At 37.2% G+C, this 22210-nt stretch overlaps 1 protein-coding gene across 1 annotated transcript; it reads right to left on the reverse strand.

Annotated features, from left to right (window-relative positions):
- Window positions 1-9108: 9108 nt before the first annotated feature.
- Window positions 9109-9516, reverse strand: LOC108466180 (uncharacterized). Its single transcript, XM_053022596.1, has one exon. It carries the CDS (start codon window positions 9514-9516, stop codon window positions 9109-9111), a length of 408 nt encoding a protein of 135 aa, XP_052878556.1.
- Between the last annotated feature and the right edge of the window lie 12694 nt (window positions 9517-22210).

Below are 22210 nucleotides of genomic sequence, written 5' to 3' on the forward strand. Positions count from 1 at the left end.
TATTTTTGAGATGTTTTTCTACTACAATATGAACCAAACTCCCTAAATACCTAGGGAGGATGAAACCTAAGACGGATCTTATTATTTAATATTCTGAATTTAATGATAAATACTTGTTCTTGTTCTTAATTATTTTTTTAATTCTTGTTTTAATATTTTCAGGATATTAATTCAAGTTGATGTGCTTATTCAGTGGAGCAAAAGTCCTTGTTTAAGAGTAGATCTCACATAATTAAGCGGAGTTGCATGCAACCCTAGAAATAAGGCGACATAAATCTGTCGGATTAGAGTCAAATCTAATAAGGGAATCCATAGATCGAGTTAATGCGACAATAGGGGTTTTAATTAGAAAGAAATTTCAATTAATCAACCAAGAGTCAGTTGTTTTTAGTCTCGAAAGAGATATTAACATAATTTAGGGATTTCTACGGATCAAGACAAGTGAATAAATCGTTTGGTTCAGATTCGGAATAATAAGTGAAGTCTAGGTGGATTCTTCCTTGGGAATTGTCTTTATTATTGGTTTATTCGATTATTTTCTACAGTTAGTTAATATTAGAATAAAACAAATCCCTTATATTTTAGGTTAAATAATAGAAAGAAAGTTAATACTAGTACTTTTAGTCCTTGTGGGTATGATATTCTGGACTCACCATAGCTATACTACTATTCGATAGGTGCGCTTGCCTTAGTCGTGATCGTAGTCTAGTTTAGTGCTCCATAAAACGACCATCAATCACGTGCAGCTGAATTAAGAAGAGAGATCGTTGGAATAAGGTAGAAAGAAGCAGAGTCTCTCTACGACTATTGGGAGCGATTTAAGAAGCTGTGTGCATGCTGCCCACAACACAGTATAACAGAACAATCTCTTCTCCAATAATTTTTATGAAGGCCTAAAACCTGTGGAGATGAATATGCTAGACGCCGCTAGTGGAGGAACGTTGGTCAACATGACTCCCCAACAAATAAGAGACTTGATCTCTACGATGGCTGCAAATACTCAGCAATTCTGAGCCAATCCTGATCCCCTAGAAGGGTTCATCTGCTAAGTAATTCAACCTTAGAAGATAAATTTGATAGATTTACTAATATTGTGAGCTCTCTTGTTGCAGAAAAAGCCAAATCAGCCCGAGTGTGCAGAATATGTGCTACACCTGAACATACAACTAATGCATGTCCCAGTTTGTATGATGATACTATGGCTCATTTAGATGTTGTGGGAAATTTCCCTGGGCCACCCCAAAGGCGATACAACCCTTACACTAACACCTACAACCCAAGATGGAGGGACCACCCTAACTTAAGTTATGGGGCCAATCCACGATATAACCAGCCATACCAAAATTGGGTTCCACAACAGCCACGAGATTCAAGTAATTCTTTGAAAACTTTGGTCAATAAATTAGTAGCTTATATGCTTAATTTTCAACAAAAAACCGAGGCGTCTATGAGAATTGACCACATAAATTGAGAAAATAAGTTCTCAAGGGAAGCTGCTGTCACAAAAAGAACTGAACCCTAGACAAAATGCGAATGCAGTGATGCTGCGAAGTGGAAATGTACTGAAACCAATTCTTGGTGAGAATCTTGGCCAAGAAATCGCCCAGGAAAATCCCAAAAACGATGAATAGGTCTGAGTGAAACCCCCATTGCCAAAAATTCAACCTCTATTTCCAGAATGATTAAATCAATGTCGAAAGGGCAAAGAAGACAAGGAAATCCTTAAAACATTCAGAAATGTCGAGATCAACATACCACTGTTGGATGTCATCAGACAAATTTTACGGTATGCCAAGTTCCTTAAAGAACTCTGCACCAACAAATGAAAAGTAACAGGTAATGAAAAGGTAAGTGTTGCTGAGAATGTATTTGCAGTGTTACAGCGAAAAATGCCAGCAAAGTGTAAAGATAGGGGCATGTTTGCAATACCATGCAAGATAGGTCATTTGGGAATTAAGAAGACTATGTGTGATTTAAGGTCCTCAAAAATGTAATTCCTTATTCTATATATGAATCACTTAACGCGAGTTTTTTTACGAAAATAGGTGTTATTATTCAATTGGCAGACAGGTCTATTGTACATCTCGAAGGAGTCCTCGAGGACGTATTAGTAGAAGTTAACGACCTTATTTTCTCTGCAGATTTTTATGTGATAAAAATGGAGGAGGATAGCACTCTTGGATCTTCAGACCTCTTGTTGGGCCGACCTTTCCTTAGTACCGCTAGCACCAAAATCGACGTTTGAAGTAGAACTCTTACGACGGAATTTGAAGGGGAGATCGTGAAGTTCAATGTTTACGATGCTATTAGTCACCCAAGCAAAATAATGAGCGTAAACCGTATCAACGTAATTGACTCTTTAATAGAGGAGACTTTTGAGTCCATTTATGAAGATAAATCTGAATTTATAGTTGATGATTATGAATCTGTTAATGAATTATTGTCTTTATCAAACACTAAACTTTTACCTTCTATTGTGTAAGCTCCAGATTTGGAATTAAAGTCGTTTCCTAAACATCTTAAGTATGTGTTTTTGGGGAAAGGTAATACCCTACCGATTATAGTTTCAAATAAACTCTCTAAGGTCGAAGAAGAAAGTTTGATCCAGGTTATTACAAAATTATAAGTAGGCAATTGGCTGGACCATTATCGATTTAAAAGGGATAAGCCCTTTGACATACACACACAGAATCTATCTAGAGGAAAACACAAAACTAGGCGAGAGGCACAAAGACGGTTGAACCCGAATATGATAGAGGTGGTAAAAAAAGAGATAATCAAGCTACTGATGCTGAAAAAATCTACCCCATTTCTGACAGCAGATGGGTAAGTCTGGTGCAAGTCGTGCCCAAGAAAATGGGCGTGACAGTAAAGAAAAATGCTGAAGGTGGCTTAGTACCAACTCGAGTGCAGAATGGGTGGCATGTCTATATTGATTACAAGAAGTTGAATTCTTACACTCGAAAAAATCATTTCCCTCTTCCTTTTATAGATCAAATGCTTGAGCAATTAGCTGGTAAAACTCACTTTTGTTGTCTTGATAGATACTCAGGTTTCTTCCAAATCCCAGTTGCATTAGAGGACCAGAAAAATTCCACTTTTACATGCTCATTCGGCACATTTGCGTACAAATGGATGCCATTTGGACTTTGTAACACACCGGCCACCTTCCAGAGATGCATGATGAGTATATTTTCTGAATATGTGGAAAAAAATTATCGAAGTTTTTATGGATGATTTTATTGTGTATGGAAATTGTTTTGACGAATGCCTTAAAAACCTTACAATAATTTTAAATAGGTGCATAGAATTTAATCTTGTCTTAAATTATGAAAAGTGTCATTTTATGGTAGATAAAGGTTTGATTCTAGGTCATATAGTTTCAGCTAAGGGAATTGAGGTCGATAAGGCCAAAACTGACATTATAAATTCTTTGTCATATCCCTCTACTGTAAGGGAGATACGTTCTTTCCTTGGCCATACAGGATTTTACAGGTGTTTTATAAAGAACTTCTCCAAAGTAGCTGAACCATTGTGTGAGTTTTTGCAGAAAGATAAGAAATTTGAGTTCGGCCCGAAATGCAAAGAGGCTTTTGATACACTCAAGCAGAAGTTGGTGCCCGCTCATATAGTACAAGCACCAGATTGGAACTACCCCTTTGAAATTATGTGTGATGCAAGGGTCGTGTTAGGGAAAAAGATAGGCAAAGAGCCTCATGTCACTTGCTATGCCTCAAAAACCCTAGATGCTATACAAAGCAACTACACCATCACAGAAAAAGAACTCTTAGTTGTGGTATTTGCTTTGGATAAATTTTAGTCATATTTACTGGGATTTAAGGTGATTTTTTTTTCTGATCATGCAGCTCTTAGGTACTTGATCGCGAAGAAGAAAGCAAAACCAAGGCTCATTAGATGGATTTTGCTGCTCCAAGAGTTTGATATCGAGATTCAAGACAAAAAGGGGTGCGAAAACTTGGTAGTCGACCACTTGAGTAGGTTAAAAATACCTGATGATGAAATTCCTATAAAGGATGAGTTCCCTGATGAGAGCTTATTTTCGACCGAGGCTCATTACCCATGGTATGCGGATATAGTAAATCTCTTAACCATATGCGTTCGTTTCCTACTGAGTTAGCATGTTCCATGAAGGACAAGCTTAGACGGGAAGCTCGAAATTACATTTAGGATGACCTATACTTATGTAAACACTGTTCAAATCAGATAATAAGACGATGTGTTCCAAAAACTAAGGTAACCTCTATCCTTACTTTTTTTCATACAGAAGCTTGCGGAAGCCACCTTGGCCCTAAACGAACTGCTCACAAGGTATTGGAGTGTGGGCTATATTGGCCCACAATTTTTCAAAATGCATATAATTTTTGTAAGTTTTTCGATAAATGCCAACATATAGGTAACATCACTAAATGAAATCAAATGCCCCTATCCCCGATTCATATATGTGAGATTTTTGATGTATGGGCCATTGATTTCATGGGCCCATTTACTTCCTCATTTAGAAACGTATATATAATTCTTGTAGTAGACTATGTTTCTAACTGGATAGAAGCAAAGCCTACTCATAATGATAATGCTAAAATTGTTGTGGAGTTTCTAAAACGAACTATTTTTTCTAGGTTTGGCACACCTCGAGTTCTGATCAGTGATCGTGGCACCCATTTTTGCAACAAAGTCATGGAGGCGTTATCATCAAAATACGGAGTTCATCATCGTATAGCAACAGCCTACCATCCCCAAACGAATGGCCTAGTAGAGGTTTTAAACAGGGAGATCAAGTTTATTTTGGAGAAAACAGTTCAACCCAACCGAAAGGATGGAGTCTTCGGCTTAATGATGCACTTTGGGCCTATTAAAAAGCGTATAAAGGACCAATTGGCATGACCCCATATCGGCTTCTTTTTGGAAAAGCTTGCCATCTTCCGGTAGAGTTGGAACATAAAGCTTATTGGGCTGTTCGACAATGTAACATAGAGTTAGAACCCGCAAGGAAGGCAAGGAAATTAGACATCCAAGAGTTAGAGGAAATTCGTAATGATACCTATGAGAATGCTAGCATTTATAAAGACCTTTTATTGTGACCAAAGTATTTACACATGGTGCAGTTGAAATAGAAAGTGAAGAATCAGGAAAGCGATTCATAGTTAATGGCCAACAGTTGAAGTCATTTTACGAGAATTTTTAAGCTCACACGATTAAAAAGATTCATCTGGAAACACTATAGAACCATTCACGGCATCGAGCTAACGACTCTAAACAAGCGCTTGTTGGGGGCACCCAATTTTTATTTATTTTTCTTAACTTTAATTTATTTTAATTTATTATTTTTCTTTTTCTTTTTTATTTTACTTTATTTTATTATTTACTATTCTTCTTATGTCTAGGTAAACCAAAGCAACAATAGTGCTTGTTGGAGGTTGCCCTTATGTTCGAATGACAGTAATTACACGGAAAGTTCTTCTAAAATTTTCTTCCACCTATTTATTTATTTATTCCACATCAAGGACTATGTGTTTTAAGTAGGGGAGGTATTCCTCATTATTTCTGTCGTTTTAGATGTTGTTTTTGTTGCTGCTACTGCTTTGGTCATTGCTGCCTATATAATTTCTTTTTAAGAATATTCTGACTCTTTTCATGCCCAAGAATTTGACCACGGCTTGCCCACTATTTGACCCACATGCATGCTTCTTGTCTACTAAGTTAGTTATGATTTTGTCTGTTTGATTTCATCTCCATTGTTTTATTTCTTTTAGGCTGAATAATTATGATCGATAAAGTCAACCCTGTCTTGCTTATAGTATAATTGATTAAGTCTAAATGAAAAGAGGACACTTAATACAATTGCATGCTTAAAATATGTTCATGACTATTAAGGTGGTCACTGAAACTTATTTTTGACACTTGATTGTTGCTCCTAAGTCCTCCAAAATTAAAATTTCATTTAATAATAATAATGTTTACATGATTATGAGTGCGGCTTAAGACGTGACTAGCTGAGTGGCCAGGGTAGGGTGCTTGGGCTGTCATCCTATTTCACGTTAAAAGGTTGTGTGACGTGTTAGGTAAAACTCTACTAACCGAAATTAATTTTTAAGAATGTGTTAGGCTAAGTAACCGGGGTGAGGTGCTTGGCTGTCATCTCTCTTCGCGTCAAAAGGTTCGACATTTTCTTAAAAAAAAATAAAAATTCAGAGTGTGTTAGGCTGAGTAACCGGGGTGGGATGCTTGGCTGACATCTCTCTTCCCGTCAAAAAGGTTCAATATATTCTTAAGCAAAACTAAAAAAAAAAAGTATTAATAATAAAATTGGATTTGGGGACTAAAGATGGAAACAAATAGGGTGTCTTACTAGGTTTTGTAAATTACCTAATTTTCATGAAATAATCCAAGTCGATCTTATTTTTTTGTGTTAAATGGAATACTTTTTCAATTTTACTTAAAGCAAGCTAAGGGTTCTCTTTATTTTTCATATACATTTTGACTAATTTTTATAAAACTTTGGAGTGGTACTTATTTCATGGCAATTTCTAAATTTCACAGTGGATAAGAACCATACTTGAGGGCAAGCATGGGCTAAGTAGGGGGAATTTGATAATACTCTAGAACGACATGTTTTTATGTGCTAATTGCATGTTTATTTTGAGTATGACCCTACTAATTTGAGCTATTTATGGTCTTTTATCTTCGAGGGACTAAATTGAAGGCAAGAGGAAATTTAAGGGCAAAAAGCGCAAATTTGGAGAAACAATGGGCCAACATGCGACATAGGGAAAAAGGTGGTACCAAAAATGCAAGTATGGAAGATATAAGGGCAAAAATAAAAAAAAAAAGATTTTATAGCACAAAACTCTATTTAATGTTTAATTATATTAGGATTATTATTAAGGATTATTATTTAGATTTAATTTTAGGATTTATTATCGTTTATCTTTAATTATCTTTATTTATTTGTATTTATCTTTTAGAATTTAATTAGGAATAGGCTAGGTTTCTTAGTACTATAAATAGGGATGAAGTGACACAAATTTGATCCATCTTTTGCTGTAAACATTTTCTCCCCCATAAATTTAATATTTTTGTTCTTTCCATATTTTCTTCAATAAAAATTCTCTTTTCATTATATTTATTTCTTTTTCCCCAAAAATCATGAGCCACTAAATCTATCTAGCCGAAGGTTGTCAAAATTCCCCAAAAAGGGTTCTTAAGGCTTAGAATCCATACTTAGCCTTCTCGACGAATATTCATTGCTTCTCCTCATTACGGGGATGACGCATCCGTCCATGTCCCTTAAAAGGTGATCTTTTCAACATGTGCAAAGGCGGCCGCTTTGTATGTTTTGGGAAGGTTGCACAATCGGTTCGTTAGCTTACTACGTCAGAGGTTGGCGAGCCCAAGAGACAAAATGGCGTCGGATTCGCCATTAAGAAGTGATAATCTAGCATAAGATGATCCCATAGAAACGATTGTTGGCTAGAGTCAAGTTCCACTAAATTGTTAGTCCAAATTCTTGGAGCTGGTGGTCGTAGGCGTCACCTTCCATTATAACTGGCTTATTCTGTTTGAGAAGGATCACCTAAAAGCCGAAGATTGAACCCAAGGCAGATCGAGACAACCAGAGGCTGGAATCTCTCTATAAGAACACATTTTCCTCAACTTTATTTATTTCTATTATTTTTAATTTTCGAAATCCCAATCAAAACTTTTAATTCCATTTTTTTTATTTCTTTTCTAGGTACGTAGGTTTTCTTGGGCACAATTTTGATCAGGATTCCGAGGAGCAAGCAATTGTGCAAATCCGGTCCCTGAGGATTTGACCCTACTTCCCTTATACTATTATTTTTTTATTATTTTCAATATTTTATAGGAATAGGATATTTTTGGTACTCTCAACGACCGCATCACTGTCTGCATACTGCTTTACTATTTTAGCTTCCTCCATCTTCAGATTCTCAAAATCTCTTTTGAGATTAATGAGTTGTTGTTGTCTGGTCTTATCAAAACCTTGAAACTCTTTAAACCTTGAAAATCCTTATTTAGCTTATCCCAAGATTTTTTTGGGGTTTTGCAGACCATAATGCATGTGAATATGACATCCAAGACGTCATTTTGTATACAGGACATTGTCTTGTATCTTTTAGCTTGCTCGTCACTATGGTGTTTAATTTGAGCGACTGTAACATTGTCCCTCAATGGTGCTAGCTCAACATCAATATTCACAACCTCCCACAAGTCATAAGCTTGTAGGTAAGTCTTCATCTTAACAACCCATATATGATAATTTTCTCTATTGAAAACAAACGATAAAAGTGGTGAAAAACTTGCGAAAGCCATTTATAACAAAAAAAAGAACAACAACAGTCCTTAAGAAGATATCTCTGATACTACTTGTTGAAATTTCGATACTAAAGAAGAAAAGATTGCAGAGAAGAAACGAGAAAAATTTAACAACAAAATTGTCTGCTAAGGATTTATTATTTTTCACTCATCTGTTTTTAACAATGTAACATGGGTATTTATATAATTAAAAAAAACTCCTAAATATGGAAAGAAATAACAAATATTTTTATACTAATAAATGTTAAAAATATTATGTTAATAAATGCTAAATATATTACGCTAATAAATATTAAATTTTCTAGAAAGAAAATATATATATATTTTTTAACTTGACTTGCAAATAATCTCTTTAAATTCAATTCGTATTTTTAGTTCGCCAAAGTAATGAGCTTGCCACTTTTTGTGAGTTCGCATCTTTGCATTCAATGTTCGTCATTGCATGGATGGTCACTCTCAATTCCTTCAAGATACTAAGGTGTGAAATGCCCAAATGGGAATCCAAGATTTTTGTTTCATGCTATCAACAGATGTATATGATAAACAACAAATGTATATACATGGATGAAAGTTATTATACTAGCTAGAGAATAAACAACAAATGTATATGATAAAGAAAGATGTAGAGTTGTTCATTAAAATTCTTTTCAATTATGATAGATGAAGTATACATGTATTTGTTACCAATATACAAGGATGTACAGCAAAATTGTATAAAGTTGTTTTCTATTGCCATACGTTATAACTTTATGCAGCCTAATGGCTAAGGATGTTGAGAATAGAAACTCTAGTTTTGACCAAGAGCCTCAACAAGCACTCCACTCCATCTCTAAGATCTTGAATGCTTAGCTTCAATTTCTGCAACTCAATTTGTGCATCATCATTGCTCATTTTACCAGATTTTCTAGTCTTGTTACCAATGAGAGTGCACAAAAATGCATCCATTTTCTCAAATTCATTGGTTTCTGTTGCTTCTCCCTCATGTGTTATGCATTTGGAGCTCATCAACTTGGACAGCAAAGACCAATTGGTCGATTTTGATTCCATCTTTGTGCCATTGATATGAGAAAAGAGGGACTCAAACACTGTGAATGCGACTCTTTGTATCTCTCCCAACATGCTAAATGCGGCCTCAGCATCGTTTCTAACAGAGCAAAGCCACATTTACAAGCTTTCTGAGACTTGTTTCTTAACTTCTTTACTTTCTTCCTTGAAGCTAAGTATTCCATAGCTTCATATGTGAAACCAGCTTCATCACCTCTTTTTCTTCTCAAAATTGATGGACGTTGTTGGGTATCTTCCTTGGCCTGTAGTAAAGCATCCTTGGCCACACCACATGTTAGAATTAAGTGACCCAAATTCTTATTTAAATAACATACGATGGAAAATAAAACAAAAGTAAAATCCATATAGAACTAGACTTCTTTTATTTTATTTTAGAATAAGGTTTTTTAAACCTTATTAAACTCCATCTATTTTATATTGATTAAGATAAGGTGTTTCAATCCTACTAAAATATGGATTTACAAGCCTATAAATAGACATAGTCTATTCCTCTTGTATTAATTAAAATTTTCGACATAGTGGATTTTCTTCTCCTCTCCTCGTGGTTTTTTCCCAAAAGGGTTTCCACGTAAAATCTCTGTGTGTTTTTTTATTTTATTTTATTTTATTTTTTTCATAAATTGGTATCAGAGCTTCCGGGTTGTTCATCTCGATCACGGTAATGACATCTTTGAAGTATGAAATTTTACTGTTAGATCGCAACACTAAATTTGCGTTGTGGCAAATTAAGATGCAAGCAGTTCTTGCACAGATGGATCTAGAGGATGTCCTGCTAGGGATAGATAAGATGCCTTCAACATTAACAGATGAAAAGAAGAAGCGTAAGGATCGAAAGGCGTTAACACAATTACATTGCATTTGTCCAACAAAATTCTGCAGGATGTGATGAAAGAGAAGACTGCCACTGCATTATAGAAAAGGCTAGAACAAATATGTATGTCAAAAACTCTAACAAGCAAGTTGCATATGAAGTAGCGTTTTTATGCTCATCGTTTGGAGGAAGGTGCATCTGTACACGAACACTTAACAGTGTTAAAAGAAATTCTCTCAAACTTGGAGGCCATGGAGGTTCAGTTTGATAAGGAAGATCTAGGGTTGATTTTACTTTGTTCGTTGCCCCCGTCTTATTCAACCTTTAGAGACACGATTTTATATAGCCGCGAGTCTCTCACAGTTGATGAGGTTTATGATTCTTTAACCTCGTATGATAAGATGAAGCATCTTGTGGTTAAACCCGACTCTCAGGGAGAGGGTCTCATTGTTCGTAGGAGACAAGATCGGAATGCTGATGATGATCATGGTAGGACACAAGAACGAAATCCTCGTGGTAAATCTAAGGGTAGATCGAAGTCTTCAAACAGAGGTAAAACTTGTAACTTCTGTAAGAAGAAAGGGCACATTAAATCTGAGTGCTATAAGCTACAGAGCAAGATTAAAAGGAGGTCGAATCAAAAGGAAAACAACCGAAAATTCGGTGAAGTGATGTTGTAGAAGATTACAGCGATGGTGAACTTCTAGTCGCTTCTGTCAATGATTCTAAAGTAAGCGAGGAATGGATACATGATTCAGGTTACACCTTCCATATGAGTCCCAATCGGGATTGGTTTACAACTTACGAAACAATGTCTGAAGGTGTTGTTTTGATGGGAAATAATGCTTCGTGTAAAATCGCAAGTGTTGGAACAATTAAAGTTAAGATGTTTGATGGAGTTGTTTGAAAAGAAATTTAATTTCGTTGAGTACTCTTGATTCAAAAGGGTACAGATACACAGCTGAAAGTGGGGTTTTAAAGATTTCTAAAGGGTCCCTTGTTGTGATGAAAGGGCGGAGAAAGATTGCCAAGTTATATGTTTTGCAGGGTTCTACTGTTACTAGTAATGCAGTTGTCGCTTCCTCTTCCTTGTCAAATAATGATATTACTAAACTTTGGCATATGCGCCTAGTGCATATGAGTGAGAATGGCATGGCAGAATTGAGCAAAAGAGGACTTCTTGATGGGCAAGGAACTTGCAAACTGAATTTCTGTGAGCACTATGTTTTTGGGAAGCAAAAGAGAGTTTGATTCACTAGAGAAATCCATAACACGAAGGGAACGTTGGAATATATTCATTCTGATCTGTAGGGGCCATCTAGAGTGCCTTCGAGAGGTGGAGCTAATTATATGCTAACCTTTATTGATGATTTTTCCAGAAAAGTTTGGGCGTTCTTCCTGAAGCAGAAAAGTGATGTGTTTTCCACATTTAAGTCTTGGAAAATTATGATTGAAAAGCAGACGGAAAAGCAGATAAAATACCTCCGCATGCAGAAATGGCTTAGAGTTACGTTACGATGAGTTTAATAGAATGTGCAAGTCAGAAGGGATCATGAGACACTTGACAATTCATCATACTCCACAGCAAAACGGCGTTGCAGAACGAATGAACAGAACGATCATCGAGAAGGTTCATTGTATGTTGTCAAATGCCAACTTACCGAAGTCATTTTAGGCAGAAGCAGCCTCTACTGCATGTTTTTTGATCAACCGATCTCCATCCATTGCCATTGAGAAATAGACTCCACAAGAGGTATGGTCTGGTAATCCTGCTAATTATTCTAATTTAAAGATTTTTGGGTGTCCTGCGTATGCTCATGTTGATAATGGAAAATTAGAACCGAGATCCATTAAATGCATTTTTCTTGGTTATAAAGCTGGTATTAAAAGGGTATAAGTTATGGTGTCCTGAAAATAGAAAAGTTGTGATTAGCAAAGATGTTGTTTTTGATGAAACTGCTATGCTATCTAACTTATCTCTTAAAGACTCTTCCAATAAACAAAATCAAAAGCAGGTGGAGCATCAGATTAATACAGACACTACAGGAAAATAAGGCTTTAGCAGTGTTTTTAGTGGCATTTTATCAAAAAACTCCACAAAAATTGTAAAATACAGAGCAATAGCGGCGTTTTTTGCTAAAACGCCGCTAAAAACAGAGCAATAGCGGCTTTTTCGGTAAAACGCCTCTAAAAACCAGAGCATTAGCGGTGCTTTCGGTAAAACACCGCTAAAAACCAGAGCATTAGCTGCGCTTTCGGTAAAGCGCCGCTAAAAACCAGAGTATTTGCGACGCTTTTGCTAAAACGCCGCTAAAAGTCATATAACCCCTAAAACCCTAAACCCTAAAAAAATCATAAACACTAATTTATAACCCTTAAAAATAATTATTAAAAATTATGGTTATACAATGTATTAAATATTTTCTTATATAATCGTAAAAAGAGATAGTATTGAATTTAAAATATTGAATTAATTATCATTATAGTTTAAGGTTTATGGTTTAAGATATATGGTTTAGGGTTTAAGGTTTAGGAGTTAATTAGTATTTGAAGGTTTAAGATGAATTATGGGGTTAGATATTATGGTTTAGGGTTTAGGGTTTAGGGTTGGAGTTTAAGGGGTAAGGGTTTAAGGTTAAGTGTTTAGTGTTTATGGGATAGGGGTTAAGAGGTTTAGGGTTTAGATTAATTAGTATTTTTAATTATATATTAAATGATTTCTTATATAATTGTAAAAGAGATAATATTAATTTGAATATATTAAACTTATGATTATAGTTTAAATTATTTAAGAGATAATAGATAAACTTTATATATATATTAAATGGTTTAAGATTTAATCTAAAATATTTTGATATATTAAAAATAATTCAATTCAAATTAATTCCTCTACACTTAATTTATTTAAGTGAAATTTAAACTTAAAATTTAGTCCTTATATTTTAATTTGATTAGGTTTAGTCCTTGTATTTTTCAAATCGATCAATTTTATCTTTTGTACTTTTCAAAATTTAAAATTTTAGTCATGATCACTCAAATGATAGCAATTATATATGTTTGGTTAAATTCTGCTATTAGTCTTGGTATTATGCGTAAAGTTGTAGGTTGAGTTTATGTTATCCAATTAGATCATTCTTGGTCCATATACTTTTTAAATTTTGAAATTTTAATTTTGACACAAATGACAACCGTTAAATCCGTAACTGCCTTTTTGTGAGTAATATGTTTGTTACATTAGATTTTAGAAATAGCAAAACTTAATGAATTTAATAGCTACCATTTAATTAATACCACAATTTCAAAATTTCAAAATTACAATGACTAAAAATAACAAAATTAAAGTAAAATGACTAAATCCACAACTTACATATAATTCAATGACTAATAGAAAAAATAATAATTAAAAATATTTAACTTGTTTATATTTAAAAATTAATAAATATCAAATGAAAATAACATGTATATATTTATAAAAAATTAAAACAATATCATTAGGTTTAAGTAAATTTAGTTAAGTATTTATAAATATGATGTATTTTAAGTAAAATTTAATTGGAGATTTAAGGGGTTAGCGGCCTTTAAAAAAACGCCGCAAAAAAACATAACTGTTTAACTTAAACGGGATCATTTTCCTTTCTAAAATGTTTTCTTTTTCTCGTGCCCGACACTAAAACCCCTAATTTTTCCCCTAAAATCAGTATCCTCAAAACACCCCCAATCTCACCCCTCCGTTGCCCTTTTCAATAAAGAAACTCTCCAACAGCAGCGTCTGTAACACCCCGAACCCGAGACCGTTGCCGGTGTCGGACACGAGGGGTTAACAAGCCAAAACCACTTATGGCACCGACCAATTTGACATTCCCAGGCAAGCTGGAAAACTGCATCGCTGTCGCCTTAAAAAGCATATCTCGAGTTTCACAACTCGGAAACTGATTCCGTAATTTTTTCCTGAATTTAGACTCATATATCCATCCATGGATTTATTTCTAGAATTTTTGGTTGGTCCAATTGGTACATTTTATTAGTTAAAGTCACCCATGTTACAGGGGTCGACTACACTGACCTTCGCGCGTTACAACTTGAATATCTCTCTGTACAGGGTTTCAATACTGATGCCGTTTGTTTCTAATGAAACTAGACTCAAAAAGGAATCTGCAAATATAAGGCATGACTTCTAATTCATTCTGGATAATTTATGGTAATTTTCAAAGTCGCGACAGGGGACCCAAAAACCGTTCTGGCCCTGTCTCACGAGAACTTTAATATCTCTCGGTATACTGTTCATATGATTGTTTCGTTACTTTCATATGAAAATAGACTCGTCAAGGTTAGATCACATAATTTATTCACTATTTAACACCGCTCCTACAAATTTTGGTGATTTTCCACATCCACGTCACTGTAGCTGGCAGCATCTGTTTTTAAGGTAGGCTTTACCTATATTGTAGTTCCCATGAACCAACTATAGTCTAGTCATACTTAGGTCCACATATGATCATATTTAGCCATTCCAATGGCTGATCATGTGACCAACTCTCTCATTCCAAACCATAATCACATCATGGAACCAAATATAATTACAAACCACAAATGGTCTAATTCCATACTCCACTATTACGAACCATTTTCGCATGGCCGTACACATAAACATCACAAGTACTTAAAAACAACCGAGGGTAGTCCTATACATGCCATATCCAAAACTCAACTAAAGAAGTACCAAAAAGGGCTTTGATAGTGTGGTTGACTTCAACTTCTATGATCCCGAATCCGATCGCTAACTAGCAAAATCTATAAACAGAGAAACAAAGAAACGGAGTAAGCAATTTATGCTTAGTAAGTTTCGAGCCATAATATACACACAACCAAAGCATAGCATTCAAGTAGCTAAACAATAATTCATATGCACAATTTCTCAAAGACATGCTTACTTCACAATCCCAACTCTTATATTCTTACACAAATAACGGCCTAGTTAATGCCGATAGCTCATTTATCATTAGGCGAATATTCATACGCACTTACTCATAGTGTGCAAAGCACACACAAAACATACCTTGTTGTTGGGAATTTCACAAGTGCATTAACTGAAAATTTTCCAGCAGCTTATAAATTTCAAATCACATACCTTTGGAGTTTATCCGGATATAGCTACTCGTTCAAAACACCTTGGGACATAGCCGGTTATGGTAACCCGCACAAATACCTTCGGGACTTAACCGGATATCACAACTCGCACAATTGCCTTGGGCTTAGCCGGATATCATAGCTCGCACAATTGCCTTGGGCTTAGCCCGGATATCACAATCGTACAATTGCCTTGGGCTTAGCCCGATATCACAATCGCACATTCATTCACATCTTTGTTTCAATTTCATAACAAACTTTTATGCACATTTTACTTAATCAAAATATCATTTCGCTCGGTGGCCATATACAAGGGCACAATTTCGATTGCTTATTACTTCATTCAATCGAATCAAAATCTAAGTTTCGATACTCGAAAACTTACCTCGGATGTTGTCGAACGATTCCGATGGCTATTCGACTACTTTTTCCTTCCCTTTATCGGATTTGGTCCCCCTTTGCTCTTGAGCTTAATTTAACAAATAATTTGATTCAATCATTTGAGTATCGAAAAGAAGAACTCAAGGCACTTAGCCCACATATATTCACTAGACATTAAAGTCACATAAGTACGGAATTCATGAATCGACTCAACACACAAAGCCTTCAACATGCTTACTCATGGCCGAACAACACAACCTCTTAGGCACTCATTCATGGCCGATTATGCATGTTGATGTTGAGGCCAATTACATGTTTAACACCACACATGAATGGCACACATTTTACTAGCTAATGCTTTACATATTGTAGCTCAATACTTATAATATAGCATCAAGCACTCATATGGCCGATTATACTTAGTCATACTTGCACCAATCAACAATAAATTCCAAGATTTTCACATCATATGAGTACTAGGCCGAATGTACTTGCAATTTCACAACCATTCTTCAACATTTTCTTCTTTAAACAAACATATTTATCACTTACTTCATAACCAAAACATCATGTGCAAACATATACACACATATAGGTGCAAGGTCAATTCTCAAGGTGTTCACAACCATCTAAAACACAAATTTTACCAATCAAGTAACAAGCATAAATCATGCTCATGAATGCATCATGGCCCAATACATCACATTCATACCCCTTTCAACTTCGGTCATGGTTAAACAAAGAACTCAATGTCCTACTCAAGAATACTAAAAAGAAATTTCAAGAGTAGTCAATCCTCCATTACATGCATCATCAACAAGCTTCACATTTAGCATGCAATGGCTTTATCACAATATCAACCTTGGCCAAACACCATTTTCATGGCATAACAAGGATTTGAACCATGGCTAACATGCACATCAAGTTAGCAACCAAAACAAGCATGAATCTCATGACACAACCTCAAACATACCTTAATCTTGATGCAAGTATGACCAAATCTCCTTCTAGTTCTCTTGCAAGCCAAGCATGAAGCAAAACTCCTATCTTCTCCCTTAGTATTTTCGGCCAAGAAGGAAAGAACAAGGATGAACAAAATTTTTTTTCTTGTTTTGCTTTCACATACACGGCAATGGGGGGGGAATGCCACACTCACACACATTTTTTTTTCTCTTCTCTTCCCACAACTTAATTATTAAATCATTTCCCTCATCATCCATTAACAAAACATGTTTCAACATGTTTTCTTTGCCCATAACCCTTGTCATGGCCGGCCACTAAGCTTCCTTTTGGGGAAATTTGACATGTAAATCCCTTATTTTTGCATGCATGATTAACTAGTCATCACACATTTCCCCATCATACTTTCAAAGTTTACTACTAGGTCCTTTCTAGTGAAATTCACCTTTATAACACTAAATCGAATCATCAAAAATGCCACACACAAATTAACACATATCATAGGCATCAAAATAAATTTTAAATTATTTTTATGCCTCGATTTTGTGGTCCCGAAACCACATCCCGACTAGGGTCAATTTTGGGCTGTCACAACTCTCCCCCTCTTAAGAAATTTTCGTCTCCGAAAATCTTACCGGTAAATAGGTTTGGGTAACGCTCTTTCATAGGGCTCTTGGGTTCCCAAGTAGCTTCTTCCATCCCGTGTTTGAGCCATAACACTTTTACTAACGGAACCCTTTTGTTTCGCAACTCCTTCACTTCACGAGCTAGGATACGAATCGGTTCTTCTTCATAACTCACATCGGATTGAATTTCAACCTCGATGGACTAATTACGTCGACGGATCGGATCTATAGCGTCGAAGCATCGAAACATGAAAGACATCGTGAATCTTTTCAAGTTCGGGGCAAAATCAAACGATATGCAATCGGACCGACTCACTCGGATATCTCATATGGCCCAATGAACCTCGTGCTCAACTTGCCCTTACGGTACGAATCGAGTATCTTTTTCCAAGGCGAAACCTTGAGAAACACTTTATCTCCCACGATGCTCGATGTCTTTACGCTCAGATCCGCGTCGACTTCTCGACGAACGGAGGCTATCTTGATTTTCACGGATCACTATCACTTTCTGTTCAGCATCTTTAATCAAGTCCACCCCGAAAATTTTGCTTTCACCAAGCTCCGTCCAACACAATGGTGTACTACGCCCGTACAAGGCCTCGTAAGGTGCCATCTTAATACTTGATTGAAAACTATTGTTGTAAGCGAATTCAATCAAAGGCAAATAACGTTCCCATGAACCACTGAACTCGAGGATGCAACATCTTAACATATCCTCAAGTATCTGAATCATCCGCTCGGATTGACCATCGGTTTGGGGGTGAAAGGCGGTGCTGAAATGCAACTTCGTACCCAGAGCCTCTCGCAACTTCTTCCAAAATCACGAGGTAAATCTCGGATCTCTATCCAACACGATGGAAATAGGAACCCGTGTAATCTCACAATCAGAAAGCGTACAATTCGGCTAGTTTGTCCATTGAAAAATCCGTGCGTCGGGACAAAGTGAGCCGACTTAGTCAATCTATCTACAACGACCCAAATCGTATCTTTCTTACTCGTGACAATGGCGTTCGGATACAAAGTCCATTGTGACTCGATCCCATTTCCACTCGGGTATCGTGATCGGTGAAGTAATCTGAAGGCACTTGATGTTCGCTTTCACTTGTTGACATATTAAACACCTCGAAACGGCGTCGGAGATGTCTCATTTCATACCATGCCACCAAAACCGACGTTTCAAATCATTGTACATTTCAGTACTCCCGGGTGGATTGCCATTCGGCTACAATGGGCTTCTTTAGAATTATCGAAATATGTTCAATTCTTTGGAACACACAGACGATTCTCAACCTCAAACAATCGTCATCATCGATTTGAAACTCCGATTCCTTGTTCGAACACACTCAAATTTCCGTTTTGCAACCAGCTCATCGTCGACTTTCTCGAGCTTCACGAATTTGACGTATCAATAATGGTTTGGCTTTCAATTCAGCTACTAACACATTGTCGATCGAGCGGACAAGTGCACGTTCATCGCTCGTAAAGCTAATAATGATTTACGACTCAAGGCATCAACAACCACATTCGCCTTTCCGGGTGATAGTCAAAGACCGACTTATAATCCTTTAACAGCTCGAGCCAACGTCTTTATCGCAGATTTAAGTCTCTTTGAGTCATCAAATATTTGAGACTTTTATGATCCGAATACACATGGCACTTCTCACCAAATAAGTAATGTCGCCATATCTTTAAAGCGAATACGATGGCGACCAATTCGAGACCATGGGTGGGATAATTTTTCTCATGTGGCTTTAATTGCCTCGACACATAGGCCACAACTCGACCTTCTTGCATCAATATGCAACCTAACCCAAGTAGGGAGGCGTCACTATAGATGACAAACTCTTTGCCAGATTCGGGTTGCACTAGAATTGGGGCTTCAGTCAAATAAGTTTTCAGTTGATCGAAACTTTTCTGACATTTCTCCGTCCATTCGAACTTAACATCCTTTTGGAGTAGCCGTCATTGGCATGGCTATCGTTGAGAAACCTTTTACAAATCGTCGGTAATAACCGCAAGCCCCAAAAAGCTTCAACCTCAAGAATATTTCTGAGGCTTCCTATTAAGTATGGCTGAAATTTTGTTCGGGTCGACTCGAATACCCGATGCAGATACCACATGTCCCAAGAAGCTAACCTCTCTTAACCAGAACTCACACTTGCTGAACTTAGCATATAATTGCTTATCCCATAAGATTCGCAGCACTAACCTTAGGTGTTCAGCATGTTCGGCCTCATTTCTTGAATAGACCAAGATGTCATCAATGAACACGACTACGAACCGATCCAAATATGGTCCGAAGATCCGATTCATCAAATCCATTTTCGAGAACACTGAGGCTCCTTCGGTTGATCGAACAAATCATCGCTTCTGTGATAACGGATATTTGTTCTTTATTGTCGCTTTATTAAGCTGACGATAGTCGATGCACAGCCTTATGGTTCCACCCTTCTTTTTCACAAACAACACTAGTGCACCCCAAGGTGAAAAATTCGGGCGAGCAAAACCTCTATTCACCAATTCTTGCAACTGAGCTTTCAACTCCTTTAATTCCGTTGGTGCCACACGATACGGAGCTATCGAAATTGGAGTGGTACCAGTACCAATTCAATGCCAAACTCTATTTCTGAACAGTGGTAAACCCGCAATTCTTGTGGAAAACATCCGGTATTCACAAACCAACGACACGATTCGGGTTTCTTTTCTAACTCCTTGTCATCTAGAACATACGCAAGGTATGCTTCGCACCCTTTCTTCGTATTTACGGGCCAACATTGCCGATATTACCGGCAACCCTTTAAGCCCGTAGACTCATCCCGAATTATCTCGTTATTTGCGCACCTCGGATCAATAGTCTTGCTTTTCAATTTACAACCGCATCATGCATGGTCAACCAATCCAAACCAAGAATAACGTCAATTCGTCGAATGGCAAAAGCATCAAGTCCGCCGAAAACAAGAACCTCGAAATACTAGGGACTTTTCTTACACTTCGTGTTGACAAGCACGTAATGACCCAAGGGTTTAACACCGAATTACAAACTCAGAGACTCAATGGGAAAAGTCTTCTTGGATGCTAAGGTTTCGTATATATAAGAATGAGTAGGACCGGGGTCAATCAAAGCAATCACATTAGTGTAAAGGAGAGTAAGAGTACCGTAATAACATCTGGCGAGGAAGCATCCTCACGTCGGCGTATGGCATAAGTCTTAGCAGAGCACGAGCCTCGGATCGATGGTAGCATCTCTAGATCCTCTCGACCGCCACTAGCATTGCCCATATTTCTAGGTGGCCTACCTCGAGTTGTGGTAGCACCGGGTTCCCACTTTGATTTACGTTTTGTTCAGATAAACTCGGGCAATCCTTAATGAAACGATCGACTGATCCGCACTTGTAACAGGAGCGGTCACGGAATCTACAACTCCTAGAATGCCACTTGCCACAATATTGGCACTCCGTTCTATCTCGACGATCATTGCCAACACTGGCGATCGAAGTGACTCGCGTGCCCATAGGGGGGGTCGATCGCGGTCTCGTCTAGAAAAGGCCGAAATGTCTCTAGACCGGCCTAAGCCATCTCTAAATTTCTTTGATGACCGTGGGAAGGGCTTCCCCGAAGACCTCTTACGAAACTCCCTTGCTCCCACTTCAGCTTTTCTTTTCTCCATACTGAGCTCCTCGGCTTTGCACGCCGCTCGACAAGAGCCACAAACTCTCGGTTTCCAAAATGCCAACATACGACTTATATCATCGTTCATCCATCTTGAGCGTTTACACATCACGACTTCGAAGAAATGAATTCGTCTTGCGTCTGGCTAAGCCTCACAAATTTTTGTTCGTAGTCGGTAACCGACATGGAACCTTGCTTAAGATCAAGGAATTCCTTCCGTTTTGGTCCATAAATCTCGATGATATACTTCTTTGAATTCAGTTTGGAAGAACTCCCAAGTTACCGCTCTCTAGACACCACAGAAGTCAGAGTACTCCACCAATAGTAGGCGAAATCGCGTAGCAAGGAGATAGTACACTTTAACCATTCATCGGGTGTAGATGATAGCTCATCGAGCACCCGGATAGTGTTGTCCAACCAAAATTCAGCTTGCTCGGCATCGTCATTATCCGTAGCTTTAAATTCAAGTGGCCCCATGTTTTGAATCACATCGATTGGGGCTTACTTGACCTTATTTGGTCGATTATCGGAGGTATTGTAGGTCTGGGGTTGCATTAGTCGGGAATGGAGGTTGTGGAACAGTCGTGTTAGTTCGAATGTATTGGTTGAACCAATCATTCATCACACTATAAAAGGCTTGCCTAGCCTCATCATTCGGATTGCTAGCCATAAGTTGAGAGTCCGTCGGCTGTCCCTTGCGCGGAGCAGCGCCGCACTCTCTACATCATCACTATTGCTCGGTTGGGATCGGGATCCATTGCTATAAACAAACACAAATTCAAAGTTGTCGAAATCACCACACTATCAATTTATCACTTAATGGCATGTATAGCTAGACCCCAAACATATCACGGTAGTCCTAGGATCGACTAAACCGTAGCTCGATACCAATAAAATTGTAACACCCGAACCCGAGACCGTTGCGGTTGTCGGACACGAGGTTAACAAGCCAAAACCACTTATGGCAAACCAATTTGACATTCCTGCAAGCTAGAAAACTGCATCGCTGTCGCCTTAAAAACCATATCTCGATTTTCACAACTTGGAAACTGATTCTGTAATTTTTCCCTGAATTTAGACTCATATATCCATCCATGGATTTATTTCTAGAATTTTTGGTCAGGCCAATTGGTACAGTTTATTAGTTAAAGTCACCCATGTTACAGGGGTCAACTACACTGACCTTCGTGCGTTACAACTTGAATATCTCTCTGTACAA

This window comes from Gossypium arboreum, chromosome 2 (genome assembly GCF_025698485.1).
Source record: "Gossypium arboreum isolate Shixiya-1 chromosome 2, ASM2569848v2, whole genome shotgun sequence".
Classification (NCBI taxonomy): domain Eukaryota; kingdom Viridiplantae; phylum Streptophyta; class Magnoliopsida; order Malvales; family Malvaceae; genus Gossypium; species Gossypium arboreum.